The sequence below is a fragment of the Kogia breviceps genome, chromosome 7 (assembly GCF_026419965.1).
Source record: "Kogia breviceps isolate mKogBre1 chromosome 7, mKogBre1 haplotype 1, whole genome shotgun sequence".
Classification (NCBI taxonomy): domain Eukaryota; kingdom Metazoa; phylum Chordata; class Mammalia; order Artiodactyla; family Physeteridae; genus Kogia; species Kogia breviceps.
This window is the reverse complement of record NC_081316.1, coordinates 81,194,220-81,210,854: the sequence shown is the minus strand read 5'-3', so window position 1 is coordinate 81,210,854 and position 16,635 is coordinate 81,194,220. Positions and strand designations below refer to the sequence as shown.

At 51.5% G+C, this 16,635-nt stretch overlaps 1 protein-coding gene across 4 annotated transcripts in view; it reads left to right on the top strand.

Moving 5' to 3' along the window:
- The window catches only part of ARAP1 (ArfGAP with RhoGAP domain, ankyrin repeat and PH domain 1), a 63,001-nt gene that overhangs the window by 9,191 nt on the left and 37,175 nt on the right, over positions 1-16,635 (top strand). For 2 of the 4 annotated variants that reach the window (XM_067038830.1, XM_067038832.1), the window contains exons 2-3: positions 8,708-8,792; positions 13,285-13,836. In XM_067038830.1, the coding sequence (XP_066894931.1) occupies positions 13,328-13,836 (509 nt within the window). In that variant the 5' untranslated portion in view covers positions 8,708-8,792; positions 13,285-13,327. The remainder of the gene's footprint in view (positions 1-8,707; positions 8,793-13,284; positions 13,837-16,635) is intronic. The other 2 variants (XM_067038831.1, XM_067038833.1) reach the window with 1 other exon arrangement.

Genomic DNA, 16,635 nt, shown 5'->3' with positions numbered 1-16,635 from the left:
TGTCATGAGGATTATATGAAACAATCCATGTAGCAGGTTTGGCACAGCGCCTGGTAGATGGGAAGCACTCCATAACCATGGCCTTTTGTCTTTTTAAGCAGGGATGGCAGGGTCAGATAAGTGGGTTAGAATGTTCTCTGTGAGTGAGAAAGGAGAGTCTTTCCTTTCTGTTGTCTGGTTATAGAGTTGGGGAGACTGAGGTCCCACATCAAACTGGAGGCCAGAGCCTATGAGGCTGGTCCCCCGTCTGTCTCTCTCTCTCTCTCTCTCTTTCCTTTCCAGCCCCTGCCCCGCCCATCTGGTCACCTCCAGCCACCAACACAGGAGCTTCCTCTTTTCAGGTGCCAGCAGCAAGGGGCCTGCTGATCACTGGCTTTCCATTGCAGGGGCTGCCTAGGGAGAGGGCAGTGCCAGGTCCCTGTTCTCCTGGGCTGCTAGTTCTGGGTGCAGAGGAGCCCCAGTCTCTCCTTGTGCGCGGGCAGGCACATCAGGTGCCCAGTTGCCTCAGAGAGGAGGGAGTCAAGCAGCCTTCCCTTCCCCTCCCCCATCAGGCCAGGGCTGTCCTCAACCCCTCTGGCGTGTAGTGAGGCTCTGACTGACGTTACTCTGGTTCTGTCCACTCCTGCTGCCAGGGAGTCCGTCGTGTGCCCTGTGCACTCCCACCCTCCCTGTGGTTAGCCCTGTTTCCTCCTGTTTCTGCCTCATTTGCAGTGTTAAGAGCTCCCCCGCTGCCAGCTCCCGCATGGCGGGCAGTCGTCACAGAGGAGGATCATCCTGGAGTCACCCTGTGGTACCTCAGGCCTCCCCCTCACCCAGCACCTTTGGTGGGAGAGGTGCTCCCTGCCCTGCCTGGGGAGTCCCCAGCCCAGGAGGGCGTGTCTGTGACTGAGGGGCCAGGGGGCCAGGCCAGAGACCGTGCTTTCCCGGTGAGAGGGCACCAGGTCTCCACAGGTGCTGTGTGGCTGACTGGGCCCCCTTCCAGGTGAGAAGGGCCTGAGCTGGGACCTGAAGAGTGAAGGGTTGGGGGCATAGAGCAGGTGGATGTGGGTCTGGGCTGGGGGGTTCAGGTTTGGAGGAGCTCTGTCTTGTGGGGGGGATGGTTAGAGGAGCAGGTAGAGGGTGCTGTGGTTGAAGGTGTGGGGGCTGGAAGGGCAGGGAGGAGGGCCCAGGGGTCAGGCAGGCTGGGGAGGGGCAGTGGGGATGGAGAGGAGGGATGAGTCAAAAGCGAGGTGATGAGGAGGCAGTTAGAGGAAGGAGAGGGCATGGTCCAGAGTGATCCGTTTGGAGGTGGGGGTACTGGTAGGGCCCAGGAGGTCAGTGTGTCTTGGACTTTTTTTTTAAAATTGAATTATAGTTGATTTACAGTGTTGTGTTAATTTCTGCTGTACAGCAAAGTGATTCAGTTATGCATATACTTTTTCATATTCTTTTCCATTATGTTTTTTTAATAAAATTGATCATTGTAACCATTTTATTTATTAGAAATGCTTATTTATTTATTTATTTATGGCTGTGTTGGGTCTTCATTGCTGCACGCGGGCTTTCTCTAGTTGCGGCGAGTGGGGGCTACTCTTCATTGCAGTGGTTTCTGTTTTGGAGCACAGGCTCTAGGCACGCGGGTTTCTGTATTTGTGGCACATGGGCTCAGTAGTTGTGGCTCACAGGCTCTAGAGCGCAGGCTCAGTAACTATGGTTTACGGGCTTAGTTGCTCCGTGGCACATGGTATCTTCCCAGACCAGGGCTTGAACCCGTGTCCCCTGCATTGGCAGGCGGATTCTTAACCACTGCGCCACCAGGGAAGTCCCTCCGTTATGGTTTATCACAGGATATTGAATATAGTTCTTTGTGCTATGCAGTAGGACTTTGTTGTTTATCCGTCACAGACTTTTTGACAGGGCCTGAAAACCAAACCTTTTAACTATCAGCTTCATTTATTGTGAGTTGAGGTACTTCAGACATTCACACTTCATCCTGTCCAGGGTGGAGAGGGGCTTGGGCATGAGGGGGGCCCCCGGTGAGGTTTGGGGGAATGTGGGTGAGGGGCAGGGCTAGGGTGGAGTCAGATGCTGTTTAGAGGACAAACCACAGGGACCCTGGCATCTCATGTTCATAGTGACCCTCAGTCCATTTCTCATTTGAAAGACTGTGGGCTTCAGTCTGGCCTCCGGATCTGTGGTTGGTGGGGAAGGGGGGATGTCATTTGATAAACTGTGTCTTAAACCTTCGGGAGGATAAGACAGTGAGGGAGGGGGTGAGCTTTGGGGCTCAGTTTCTCATCCTCCAGTCCAGATGGCCCAGGAAATCAGTTTCATCTATGATAGTTCTCTTGGTATTCTGTGCATGTTATATTGAAAATCACAAAGCTACTTTACAATGATGGTGTTGGGGAAGAAACTGGGACAAACTCATTTCTGATAGACTTAAAATGCTTTTATCATTTTTCATTCTAATTATGAAAGTGATATGCAACTGTAAAAACTTTAAACAGTACAGACATGGAGGTTGTAGGAAGTGATTAGTCTTTCAAGATTTGGGGTGGGAGTTAGGAGTATGCCTGAAAGTTAGGTCAGGGCTGTCTACTGTCCTTTAGTCTTAAATGTCCATTGATCATTATTAAAACTAGTTGTACATTTTATTAGGGCGATGCTGAGGGGGCTTCCCTAAGGAGGTTGTTGTTAAAATATCCTACCTCTCACCTAGTCCACTGGGTGTGGATGTGCGTGTTGCACACTGCCCAAGGGTCCCTGGCTGGGGGCAGGGAGAGCCGGGAGAGGAGGACTGAAACTCAGCCTGTCCTCTTGGCTGAGCTGCATGCCCTGCTGTGGGGCTCCTGAAGAAAGAGGCATTTTTTTCTAATTTGCTCAATGGTCCCACCTAGGTTGGAGGCAACCCTGCTTTCCCCAGAAGAGGCGAGTGGGTGAGTTCACTGTGGGGCGGGGCATGTGCAGTGCCTGGGGCCCCCCAGGAGGAGGTCCAGGAGGCCATGGTGTATCCAGCCTGGAGCCCTGCTGGGGGATGTGGTTGGAGGCAGGGTGTGGGGATCACTGGTATCTGGGGAACTGAGAATTTCAGGGTGCTGAAGGCATCCAGACTAGAGCCTGGCTACAGGGCCAGCACCAAGAGCCCCTCTGGATGGGCCCGGCCAAGGCCTTGGGGCTCGAAACAGGAAGTGTCTGTCTTAGCAGCAGAGGAGTGAGCAGATGCCGAATGAGTGTGGCCTCTAGTACACACATGGTCATCTGGGTGACAGCTCTGTTCTGTGGAGGGGGAAACTGAGGCTCAGAATGTGACATGACTTGCCCAGGGCTTCAGGCAAGAAGTGATGGAGCCAGCACTGGAACCTGGTCTTGCCTGGCGTCCTGGGGGGGATGGGGTTCTGGCCTGGAGCCAGTGGCCCCCAGTTCCCCACCAGACGGCTGAGGCAAGCCCTGGGGCCTGGACTCAGTCATTCCTCTGCTCTGAGGGCTGTACCTTGTCAGCCCTCACCACTCCTGTCAGGCCACATCACAGATGGGATGGGGCAGAAATCTGGTGCCTGGGCAAGTGATGGGGCAGAGGTCCGGGGCTGGGGTTAGGGCAGGAGACCCCAGTGTGCCTCCTTGGCATCCGTATGCCGTGGCCACCAGTCCCTGAGAGACAGAAAATAGGCTTCTCAGTCCGGGGGTTATAGTCAGCTGCCTGCCTGAGGGCCGCACCCGCTGCCTTGCCTGGCAGGGCTGGAGGGAGCTGGCTTCTGCAGAGGGGCGGGGGCCACTTCTGCTCCCTCTGGGCCAGGTACCCAGCCCCCACCTAGTTCCTCATATCTGAGGGAAGTGTCTCCAAGTCCTCTTGCCTGTGTTAACAGAGCCCTGAGAACAGCCAGGAGGGCAGCAAACCAGGGTGGCCCTGCCCCCAGGTACGACCTGGTGATTGGGCTGGGGGGACTGGGGTCAAGGGGTGTGGGCAGCGTGGGGCTCTGGGCAGTCGTACACAGTCCGGTTGTTGGTAGTGAGTATGGGGACTGAAGGCTGTGTGTGTGGCTGCTAGGCGGGTGGGCGGTGTGTGCACCTGGAGGCTGTGTGAGGTATGCATTTGTGCTATGCGTGGGGTGTGCATATAGACCCAGGCCTAGCTGGATATGTAGTGCTCTTAGTTCCTTTGTGGGGAGCTCTGAGGGCTCTCCTGAGGTCTGGGCGCTGGGGTCCCTGCCCAGCCTGCCTAGGATGGGGTGGAGTGCTGCGAGGGGGAGGGTGGGGGTTGAGGGGTGGACGAGCACAGGCCACAGGTCTGAAGCTGTAGGCCTGCCTTCCTCCCCTTCCGCTACCCCCACTGTTGGGCCTTCTCTTGAATCCAGAGCACAGCTCTGTGCAGAGGGGGGGCTTTGAAGATGCAGTTGGGGAAGGGTCCTCACTGAGGGCACTCCAGAGCTGAGTGGGGAAGGAGCTAGGACTATCAAGGCTACCGGATCCAGGCCTGACTCATTCATGCAAATCAGAATGCAAAGGAGGCTCACACCCACATGGGCGACCAAGGGCAGATCCCTAAACCTCTCTGGGTGTCACTACCGTCCTTTCACATCTCGTGTTCCTGCCCCACTGAACTCTCCCCATCTCTGGATCTGCTAGCTCCTTTTCCATCCCTGGGCCCTGCACACTCAGTTCCCTTTGTCTAGAAGTGCAACCTCCTACTTATGCTCCAAGGCCCAGCTCAGGAGTGCCCTCCGGAAGCCTCACTGCCTCTGCCAGACAGTCACATCCTGTGAAGGCCCTGTTGGCTCTAGCAAGTGACCTGGGCAAGTTTCCACTTCACACAGCCTCCATGAAATGGGGTAAAAATCCCAGACCTTGGGACTGTACCAGGGCTGATTCAGGTGAAGGTGGAAATCTGGCAGAGGCTGGGCATGCAGTGGATATTTAGGAAACCAAGGAAGTGGGAGTGTGTTTGTCCTTAGCTAAAGCTCAGGGCTGCCTTTCTGCTGGACTGGCAGTACTGGTGTCCCTAGTCAGTAGTGGGTAGGGATGGCGTGAGAGAGGTGCCGCGCTGGGACAGAGAAGGGGCGATGAGATTTAAACTCTGCCCTTGGGTGTTGGAAAGGTAGTTAAAGAACAGAAGGATGAAAGTTTTGGCTCCAGCAAGAGGGACTCAGGCCAGACCTGCAGAAGGACTGGTTGGCAAGGATTAGGGAGATTCCAGACAACCCTTACTTACCCCTGGACTTAGTGCCCTTGTGAGCACAGCCAGGTCCTGGGCTCTACTGTGAGGGCAGGGGAGACAAGAAGGGGTATAGGCTCTCAGGATACCTCAGGCCAGGTTGGGGGTTGGGTAGAGATGGACCCCCTACAAATGAGACAACCAGGAACAGAGCAGGAGCAGCACTGAGCTGCATGACTCAGCCTCTGAGGCTTAGGAGCCCAAGGGGGCGGTCAGGGAGGACTTTCTGGAGGAGGCAGCCTGGAATCAGCACCTGAAGGTGGGAGGATGTGGTTCATTTACTCATTGACAACAGACAGTTTTAGGGGCTTCCACGTGTCAAGCTGGTGCCTGGTGCAAAAAGTGAAATGGAGGGAGTGGTGGGCCAGCTGAGCCCGGCCGGGGCTTGGGGCATGTCCTGACCACTTGGGCAAGTCACTTCCTCTCTGTGGGTGTTTGTTTCTTCATCTGTAAATGGCAGGGCTGGAGCCAGTCGAAGGATGGTCGGAGGAGCTGGACTTGAGGACACTGGGAAACATGGAAGGGGCTTTGAGCAGGCGTGGGATGGTGGTTGGCCCAGTGGAGAGGGGCTGGAGGGAGACAGGGTAGAAGCAGGGGCAGGGTGGGCTGGTGTGATGGTGAAGCCTGAGCTGGGCCCTTAGGGTTGGGGGAGAGAGGAACCCCCCAACTTGTGGCCATTGCTGTCTTAACAGGATGACACTCTCCTCTGCTGGTCCCTGCTTCCTTGTGGTTGGAGATTGATGTGTCATAGCAGCCGAAGGGCTTAAACCTCCAAACTCGGCCAGGATTAGGGTGGAGCAAGTGAGGCAAAATAAGTGAGTGCAAAATATGAGGGAGGGGGTGACCAAAAAGCTCAGTAATCAAGGTAAATAATAATTTTAGGAAATATTTAAAAATTTTTTTTTTTTTTTGGCTGCGCTGGGTCTTCGTTGCTGCGCACAGGCTTTCTTTTAGTTGCGGCGAGTGGGGGCTGCTCTTCATTGCAGTGCGTGGGGTTCTCATTGCAATGGCTTCTCTTGTTGCGGAGCACGGGCTCTAGATGCGCAGGCTTCAGTAGCTGCGGCGTGTGAGCTCGGTAGTTGTGGCTTGTGGGCTCTAGAGCCCAGGCTCAGTAGTTGAGGCACACAGGCTTAGTTGCTACGCGGCATGTGGGATCTTCCTGGACCAGGGCTCGAACCCGTGTCCCCTGCATTGGCAGGCAGATTCTTAACCACTGCACCACCAGAGAAGCCCTAAGCAATTTTTTTTTTTTTTTTTTTTTTTTTTGCGGTACGTGGGCCTCTCACTGTTGTGGTCTCCCTTCACGGAGCGCAGGCTCTGCATGCGCAGGCCCAGTGGCCACGGCTCACGGGCTCAGCCGCTCCGCGGCATGTGGGATCCTCCCGGACCGGGGCACAAACCCGTGTCCCCTGCATCAGCAGGTGGACTCTCAACCACTGCGCCACCAGAGAAGCCCGCAATATTTTTTTAAAAATCAAAATTAATGAAAAAAAATCCAAGATAAACAAAATATCAAAAATTTAAATAAAGAGATTCAGTATTGCTTATTTCTTTTGTTTGCCTCAGGCTCTAGCATGGCTTAGCAGGGCACTGCTCCAAACTTCTTTTTTCAAGCAGCTGCCTCCTCCAGGAAGCCTTCCCTGACCCCTGCCTGGTGAGGCCATGTGGGCTATTTTCGCCGGCTGGGTGGTATCTGACACCCTCCAGCCTGAGATTCCTGGAGGGTGGGTACACGTCTGAGGTCTGGCTCGTGCTTCTAATGCCTCGAATGAGGTTGTCCTAGAGGGGTGTCAGCTCAGAGTCCCGAGTCTGACCTTGGCCTGAAGCCTTCAGCGTAGGATTAGGAACTTGAGAGAGGCCCAAGAGGGGCTGGGCCCTTCTCAGGGACAGAGGTGGTTTCCTGTTTCCCAGCTCTCATCATTCCAGTAGCCTGGTTGGGCCATCATCCATCATTCCATATTGAATCTTGAGAATACTGCCTGACCTGTAGCAGCTGCTCAGTTAGAGCTTGTTGTTACTGTCGAGAGGCAGTGAGCAAACTGGTTAAGAGTCTGGAGCTGCACCGTCCAGTAGAGATGTAATGCGAGCCACAAGTGCAACTTGAAATTCTCGAGTAGTCACATTATAAAGAAACAGGTGAAATTAATTTTAATAGTATATTTTATCCAAATATCCAAAATACTATTTCATTATGTAATAAATAGAAAAAATTATTGAGATATTTTATATTCTTATTTCTTTGTACTAAGACTTCAGAATCCAGTGTGTATTGTATAGAGCACACTTCATTATGTGGCCACTTTTGGAGTTTCAGTAGCTATATGTGGCTACTACTAGTATTGGACAAAGCAGGTATAGACTATATTCAAATTGCCCCTTCCCAGCTGTGTGACTTTGGGCAAGTTGCTTAACCTCTCTGTGCCTCAGTTTCTTCATCTTAAATTGTGAGGTATTACCTCATAGGGTTGCTATGAGACTTAAACAAGTTAATAAGATTTTTAGGTGCCTGGCATATAGTAAAGACTATTTACATTGTCTTATTAAATTCTTTTAAAAAAATCGTCATTTGAGTAGCACTGCCATTTTTTGCCAACTCTTTATGAAGTACTAATTACTTAAGATTTATTTTTGAAATATTCACTTTTAAACCATACCTATTTTAGCCCCATCCTAAGAAATAACTGTGAAGTCTACTTAAGATAAATACCTAACTAGTTAATTTTACATGTTCACCCATACCCCCTAAAGTCATCCTGCAGAGACCAGCAGTTTGTGGTTGACCCTGCCCTAATAGCAGGAAACGTGGCTCTGCCCAAGACCTGGCCCTTCGACCCACCCTCCGGAGCAGAGCCCGGGCCATCTGAGCTTGCTGGTGGCCTGCCCTCAGGGATGGCCACTTCTTTCTCCTGCCTGGAAAACACCTTCTTTTGGTCCCCATACACATTTAGGAGCAGGGCCCCTGGGGTCTCACGCCCTTGCCTCACCCCTCCACCCCCCAGCTCTCAGGCTTAGTGGAGAGGTTCCTGTCTCCCTGGGTCTCCCCAGGTTCCCCCTGACGCTCTGCATTGTGGGGGCCCTGCCTCAGTCATGCAGCTGCATCTACCCCCTCCCCATGTCTTCCCTGGGGCAGTCCAGCCTCCTGGCCAGGCCCTACATCCCTGCTACAGCTACTGGTCCTGGGGGAGGGCCAGAGAACGGGGTGTCCTGACTCCCCTCTCCCGCTGGTGTGACCTCCACCTCTGGGCAGGCCTATTGTTGGTCTGCCTCGTCACCCCCTCCTCACCCCCGCTGGAAGGCTTCCTCCCTTTAACCATCGCCTGGTTTCCATTAGGTTCCCTGAACCCTTCCCTCTCTTCTCTTTCTACCCTCTTCCCCGTCTCTCGCTTTCTTACATCTCTTTCCTTTTCCCCATCCCTCACCCCCTCCCCCTTCCCCCTTCCTCTTCTTCCTCCTGGCATCCAGCTGCCCAAACTGGCCTTGTCTCATAGGCTTTCTCATTTACCCCTGTCCTTGCAGCTTCCACCTCAGGCCAAGATGAGGAGCCGTTCAGAGTAGCTGCCACCTCCGGGGGACCCTGGCATTCTGGGCAGCCCAGCTGGTGGTGAGTCAGGGAGGAATGGGGGGCACTGGGCTGAGTGTGGCAGGCCAAGTCCTGACATTGAGGTGGAGGAGACTTCATGAAGGTGAGACCTAAGGTCCCGTTTTCCATTTTGAAAACTGAGATTGAGAGGCAGAGAGAGGGTGAGGCCAGAGACCTTGTGACGAGCCCCCCAAGCGGGCTTTCAAGGGATGGGGCCAGGCAGGGAGGGACCAGTGGGTCGGGTGGGGTGTGTACCTGCTTACTTGATTTCCTTCCATGCCTGGTGAGTTATGGTCTCTTTCTTACTCTCAGATGATTGTGTTATCTTTTAAATTGTAATTTGTTGGAAAATGGTATAAAATTAAAAAGATACAGAGGATACAGTGAAAGGTAACCCTCCCTCTCTTGTCCTGCCAGCTGTGGGTCTCCTCCCCAAAGGCAGTTTCTTGTATACCCATCAGAGTATTCTGTGTATAATGTGTGCATATGTGTATATGTATGTGTTTTGTTTTTCTTTAACCCAGATTTTTACATAATAAAACAGTGTTTTGCACCTTGCTTTCCCACCCAACAATAAATCTCTAATATCATTGAATATGAACTTCAGAATCTGCCTGTGGGTAATTTTAGTTGGGATTGTGGTAGCTTTAGCTTAACCCTGGAAGAACTGATGTCAACTTATTTAAGAACATCAAATGTATTTCTGTTCATTCGTGTCTTCCTTTGGGACCCCCAGGAGCCTTTTATTTTTTAAAAAAGTGTCTATTTATTTGGGTGCTGCGGGTCTTAGTTGCGGCACACAGGCTCTTTGTTGCATCGTGCAGCCTTCTCTCTAGTTTTACGCGTGGGCTCAGTAGTTGCAGCACGTGGGCTCTCTAGTTGTGGTGCGCGGGCTCTAGAGTTGCCCCGTGGCATGTGTGATCTTAGTTCCCTGACCAGGGATCAAACCCGCGTCCCCTGCATTGTACCACCAGGGAAGTCCCTCAGGAGCCTTTTAGAAAAATTCACATAGTTCAATATTTGGATGATAGAAAAAAATGTAGAGTGAAAAGTTTCCCTCCACATGGAGGTGGGTTTCCAGTGAAGCTGATGGGGCCCAGGGAGGGCCCAGGCAGTGTGTGCATGTGGTCGTGTGTTTTTGTAAATTCTTACAAAAGTAAGATGTTCTTTTTTTTTTAATTAAAAAAATTTTTTTAAATTGAGATGTAATTGACATATAACATTATATTAGTTTCAGGTGTACAACATAATGATTTGATATTTGTATATATTGGAAAATGAGTACTCTTGTACTCTTTTTCTGAAAGAGGGAAATTTGGGGGAAGCTTCAGGCCCTGTGAAGTCTGGTTCTGCTTCTGCTCCCTCCTGTCCCCCTCAACCCTCAGTTTTCCTGCTTAGAGGCAACCAGCGTCACCTGTCTCTTATGTATCTTTTCAGAGATATCTTATGCATTTAGTGGTAGACACATACTGATCTATCCTCTCCCCCCACCCCCTTTTTTTTCCCATGTGAAAGGCAGAATGTTCTCTATACTGTTTTGAACCTTTCTTTGGTCACTTAATACATACTGGAGGTCATCCCTCATTAACATGTAAGGAGTTTCCCCCTTTTTTACAGAGTTTCCTCATTTTTCTTTAGTTATTTAGCAACACATCTTGGAGGTCATCTCACACTAATATGTAAAACGTTTCCTCATTTTCTGTGGCTCAGTATTCTCCCGTATGACTACACTATAATTTAGTTAACCATTCCCCAATTTATGGGTATTTTGGTTACTTCCAACCTTTTGTTGTTATACACAATGCTGTAACCAATAACCTATGCACATCATTTTGGACGTGCATCAGGAAGACTGCAGGGTAAGTGCCTATGGGTGGCTGGATCAAAGGGCACAGAAGCATCGGGGTTTCAAATCTATGGTGGCATTGCCCTTCCCAGAGGCACTGGCCCGGCCAGGGAGGGGAATGCCTTGCCCTGTCACCACTCAGTGTGGGGAGGTTAAGTTCCTTTTCCTGTGTTTAAGAACCATTTATACTTGTCTTTCTGTGAATTTCTCTGTTCATATTCTTTGCCTATTTTTCTGTTAGGTTACTGGTCTGTGTCTTATTTCTAGGTGTTTTTCACTTTTTAGGAAAATTAGTCTATGTTTGGGGTATGAGTGACAGCCCCTAGTTTGTCATTTATCTTTTGGCCTTGCTTATGGTGCCTTTTTATTTTTTTTAATCAGACAGGAATGTTTGATTTGTATATAGTTGAGTATTTTACTCTTTTCTTTATCCTCTGGATTTGTATCATTTCCAGAAGGCTTTTGCCTCTCTGAGACAAGGGTTTTTTAAGTCCTTTCATGGTTTTATTTATTATAATGAAATCTTTGATTTGTCTGTAATTTATCCTGTTGTAAGGTGTAGAGGTCCAACTTTGTAGCTTGCTCCACAGTTGTCCTGACAATTTAATAATCCATCTCTTCCCCACTAGTTTGAGATGTTACTTTTGTTGTATACTAAATTCTTAGATTTATTTGGGTCTATTTTTGAACTTTCTGTTCTGTTTAATTGATCTATCTGTTCAAGTGCTGGTAACCTGTACTGTTTTAATTGCCATGGTTTTATGTTTTAATATGTGGTGAGGCTGATTCTCACTCTACCCTTCCTTTGCCCCACTCCCTCACTTCCAGAATTTTCCTGGCTCTTCCTGCTTGTTTGTTTTTCCACATGAACTTTCAAATAAACTTGTCTAGCCACCACCCACCCCCCGACCCACCAATTCTGTGTGTGTGCTTAGCAGGATAGTGCATATTTATAAATTAACATATTTATGATGTTCTTTATCCAGGAGAATATTATGTCTTTCTATCTGTCCAGCTCTTCTTTTTGCCCCTAAATAACATTGCACATTTTTCTCACTATAAATCCTGCACATTTCTTTTTTAAAATTTTATTTATTTATTTATTTATGGCTGCATTGGGGCTTCGTTGCTGCGCGCAGGCTTTCTCTAGTTGCCGTGAGCCGGGGCTACTCTTTGTTGTGGTGTGGAGGCTTCTCGTAGCAGGAGCTTCTCTTGCTTCTCTTGTGGAGCATGGGCTCTAGGCACATGGGCTTCAGTAGTTGTGGCACGTGGGCTCAGTAGTTGTGGCTCGCGGACTTCAGAGCGCAGGCTCAGTAGTTGTGGCACACGGGCCTAGTTGCTCTGCGGCATGTGGGATCTTCCCAGACCAGGGCTTGAACCCACGTCCCCTGCATTGGCAGGCAGATTCTTAACCACTGCACCACCAGGGATGCCCGATCCTACACAATTTCTTATTAAGTTTATTCTTGGTGGTTTTTATTTTGTGATGCTATTATAAATGAGGTCTTTCATCCTGGTTTCTCCCTGGTTATTGCTTATAAATATCGATTCTGTTATATTAATTTTGAACCCAGCTATCTTACTAAATTCTTTTATTGTTTGTAATAGTTTCTCAGCTGAGCTTCTCGGGTTTTCCAACTCAAAACTCATATTATTGTTAAGTAATAGATTAACTCTTCTTTCCCAATTTTTATACCAATGATATATTTTTGTTGTCTAGAACTTTTATGATGATGGAAGTTTTTCTACTGTTTTTCCATTAAGCAAAGTGCTGGTTTTCATTTTAAGGAAGTGTTGATCCATTTCCATTTTACTGATACTGCAGTTTTTGTTTAAGTATGCTGGATATGGAGTTTTATCATATGTCTCTTTAGTATCTATGAAGATGAACAGATAACTTTTTTCTTTTGATCTGTTAATCACTGCTTTGCATCATCTGTTCCTTGACTCTTGCCAGGTCAGGAGTTCTTGAGTATTGGTGGGGGACCTTAGTCCCCATTGCCTAGTGCAAGGCTATTTTGAAAGAACAAATGAATGAATGGCCTTTCCTATACATTCCCCACTGTCCCTCCTTGGGGGTGGGAGGGGTTGCTCACTCACAGGACCAGGACCCCAGAGGCTGTGTGATGCTGGGTTGCCTCATCTCCTGGAGTATTCTGCTTCCTCCAGGGGCATGGAGGTGGGGGTAAGGCTCAACCCACAGACTGGGCCTGCAGGGGGCCAGCAGTGGTATCCCTCAATCCCACCTATACTTGCTAACCCCTGGGCCTGGCCCTCAGCTGGAAACTGGCACCTCAGAAGGAATTGGGTCCTTGCCTGGGTCTTGCAGCGGGCGGGAGGGAATGTGTGTGCAGACATAGCCACGGCAGTGGCCAAGGCTGTGGATGGGGGTTCGGGTAGTACCAACTCTGAAGGTCCTGGAGGGCTTCCTAGAGGAGCTGGATGCTAGGAGGCCACAGGGGTGGGGTGTCAGGTTTCAGGCAGTGGGAGAAGCCTCCATGTTCAGAGACCAGGCAGTACCTGGCCTTGCCTGGCACATGGGACACAGGGGAGAGAGCTTAAACACAGAGCTCACCCCATGGCATGGGAAAACCACAGAGAATTGTTGACTGGGGACCTATACCTGGGCAACCATGCCTCTGACCTGTGCCCATGTATCTCTTCCAGGTCTGGACAGAGTCCTGCTGGTTGGCTTCTGCTGACAGGAACCATGGCAGAGGCTGGGGATGGGGCCCTATCGGTGGCCGAGTGGCTGCGGGCACTGCACCTGGAGCAGTACACCAGGCTCTTTGAGCAGCACGGTCTGGTGTGGGCCACAGAGTGCCAAGGCCTCAGCGATGCCCGCCTGGTGGACATGGGCATGCTGCTCCCTGGCCACCGCCGCCGCATCCTGGCTGGCCTGCTCCGTGCCCACACACCCCCAGCCCCTGCACCCCGCCTGACCCCACGGCCCGTGCCCATGAAACGTCATGTCTTCCGCTCACCACCTGTGCCCACCACTCCATCGGAGCCACTGCCCACAGCTGGAGAGGACGAGGGGCTACCCACTGCCCCACCCATCCCTCCCCGGAGGAACTGCCTTCCACCCGCCTGCTTCTCCCCCCGATCCACATCTGCCCCAGACCCTGTGCTGCCCCCACTGCCTGCCAAGCGGCATTTGACAGAGCTCAGTGTTCCGCCTGTGCCCCCCCGCACTGGGCCCCCCCGCCTGCTGGTGAGGTGAGTGGATGCCGTCCAGAATGGAGGAACATGGGCAGAGGATCTAGAGGGTTGAGGGGGAGTCTGTGGCCTTTGCCTCTAGGGTAAGAAAGGCACCTTGGTGGAGGGAACAGCATGTGCAAAGCTCAGAGGTGGGAAGCACCGTCCTCAGGTGCTCTGAGTAGACAGTGTGGCTGAACTGTTGTGTGAGCAAGGGTCGGTTCGTGGATGGCGCTGGTGGGACATGCTGTGAAGGCCAAGTGGGGAGCCCAGGGAGGTTTTAGGCAGAGCGATCGGATGAAAGCTGAGTATGGAAAGGATGACCCCGGCTGCTGGTAAGGTTGATGGGGGAGGAGGATGGGAGACTAGTGAGAGGGCACAGGGCCAGGTGGGAGGCCCCTGCTCAGGCTGTGCTAGTGAGACTGGAGAGAAGTAGGCAGACTGGAGTGAGAGGTCGGCCCTGGTATGGACAGGACTTGGGGACGGCCTGGGAATGAGCAGAGAGGGAGAAAGGAGGCGCATGGCATCCAGGTTCCCATCTTGGGTAGATGGTGGTGCAGTCCCTGATCTGGGACCTGGCCACAGGAGGGAGTTTGGGAGAAAGTCTGGAGTTCAGTTTGGGGCCTGGTGAGTGTGAGATACTGGGAGACCAGAGTGCGTTTCTCAAGTCAGGAGGTAGCGTGTGGAGGAAATGGGAAGTCTAGAATGAAGAACTCATTCTGCTGGGGGACGCAGCAACTGCCCTGGGCCTGGTGCTGGTGCTCCTGTCTTCCCATTTCACACTGCTCTGCCAAATGTCACCCGATCCTGGAGACACTTCTCAGGCCACATCCTACTCACCCTCCCTGCTCCCCAGAACTGTTTTCTCCCCTCCTAGCTCCTGGTACTCCTTGTTTTCTTGAGTTTCCTCCTAATTCTGTGGACACGCCATTTAACCTCCTTTACATATGCCCTCCCTTCCTGCCATTTGCCCAGCTTGGAGGAGCATCCCGAAGTATGGCTGGATATGTGGGGTGTAATGGAGCTTTATTGCAGCGCTTGACCTAGTCAGCCTAATCTGGGAAGGCTTCTTGGAGGAGGAAGAGATGTGCAGAGAGAGGTCTCCTGGTCCCTGTTACTGTTGGGCACTGTGCTGGGTGCTTTGCTCACATGCTCTCGTTTGATCCCTGCTCAAGTGCTCCGGGGCATTTGTGTCCTGTTTTCAAGCAGAGAAACTAAGGCTCAGAGAAGGGAGGGGGTCACTGGCTGGATTCATGCCAAGTATATGCTAGGGGAGCCCCCGGTGGGGAGGGTCTGGGAGGTTTTCCTCACCCAGAGAGGGGCATAAAGTAAAGGGATCTTCAAAGCCAAGCCAGAGCTGTGGTGTTTTGAGATTTGACGGGTGAAAGCACAAAAAGTTTATTGTGCCTTTCCTGGGTTCACAAAACTGGGAGCAGCACTGGGGTCCCACAGGAGCCTGGCTTATAGCCTGGACTGGAGTTTCCTGGTGCCACTGCACCCTCTAGTGGCCACTTTCCTGCATGTAGGAGTAATTTCTATTTCCTTTAACTCCATCATTAGGATGGAATGTGTGTCTGTGTGTCTCTCTGTCTATTTGCTTGTCTCTGGAGGTTTGGAGTGGGTGAACAAGGGCAGGAGGCAGGGCCCTGTCCATAGGAAGTTCACGAAGGCTGAGGAGGCAAAAACCCCAGTCGAGGAGTGGAGGCCTGGGTTCCTGCCTAGAAGGCAGAATACCTGAGCAGGTCCAGCTGGCTCCATGACTCTGATTAGGAGCTGCCCCTCTGGGCCTGTTTCCCCTCAGGTGTCCTCCTTGGCCCTCCATGGCCCTCCTGGTACTGACATCTGAATTCAGGAGACTTTCTGGGTAGAGCAAAGGTCCTATCTTCACCCCATGGTACCAGGCCACACTCTCAGATCCTCAGTCTGAACTTAGCCAACGCCTGGGAGAGGCCAGACTCCCATGGTCAGGAGTCCGACCCCTTGTAGCTAGAGGACCCAAAATTCATTCTGTGCTCACAGAATTTGTAGGCAATTACTCTTTGCAATTTGGGGCTGTTCCTTAGGGCAGAGTGGCAGGTGAGCTGCCAAGCCTGGCTTCCTGTGTCCTGGGGTCTTTGACATTTGGAATTGTGGGCATCTACAGTCCTAGCATCCTGGGCTCGCAAGGTGTAGAGTCTTTAAAGCCCAGAGGGAGAAAAACTAAGGGTGGACAGAGCCTCACATATGTGTAACAGGCGAAGGCTGGGCAGGTTTGGGGCGACGTTGGAGCCTGACTGGCTACCCTGTCCCCTCATAGCCCCTTTCTATGACTCCAGGCTCCGTGGTGCACAGTGGAAGACTGCTCAGCGTGGCCTGCTCCTGCCCCCCTTGCAGGAGTCCCCGCTTCCTGATGTGGCCTTCCTGTCCTTGCCTGCACCCTTGAGTGATGAGGGTCTCACCCTCTCAATCATAGGGCCTCTTACACCAGATCAGGTGGTGACTGAAGGAGCATTTTTGCCTCGCTCCGGACCATCACTGGGCTCCCCAGCAGAATTCGGGATTTAGTAACTCCACATGAGGGCATGCCTGGCCAGTTTGTGTGTGTGCACCCATAGGCACGTGTCTGTCAGGGTAGTAGCGTGTCTGTGTATTTTTGCATCCGCACATGATCTAAGGGAGGCGATGTATGATCCTAACATGCACGCAGGTGGGGATTTATACAGTTTCAGTGGTGACTTGCTGTAGTGTGTGCAAATTTATCAAGGCCTGTGTGCATACGTACACGTGCCCATGCGTACTGGTATTGTGGGGGCTCCAACAGCATGAGTGTATTTGTGAGTG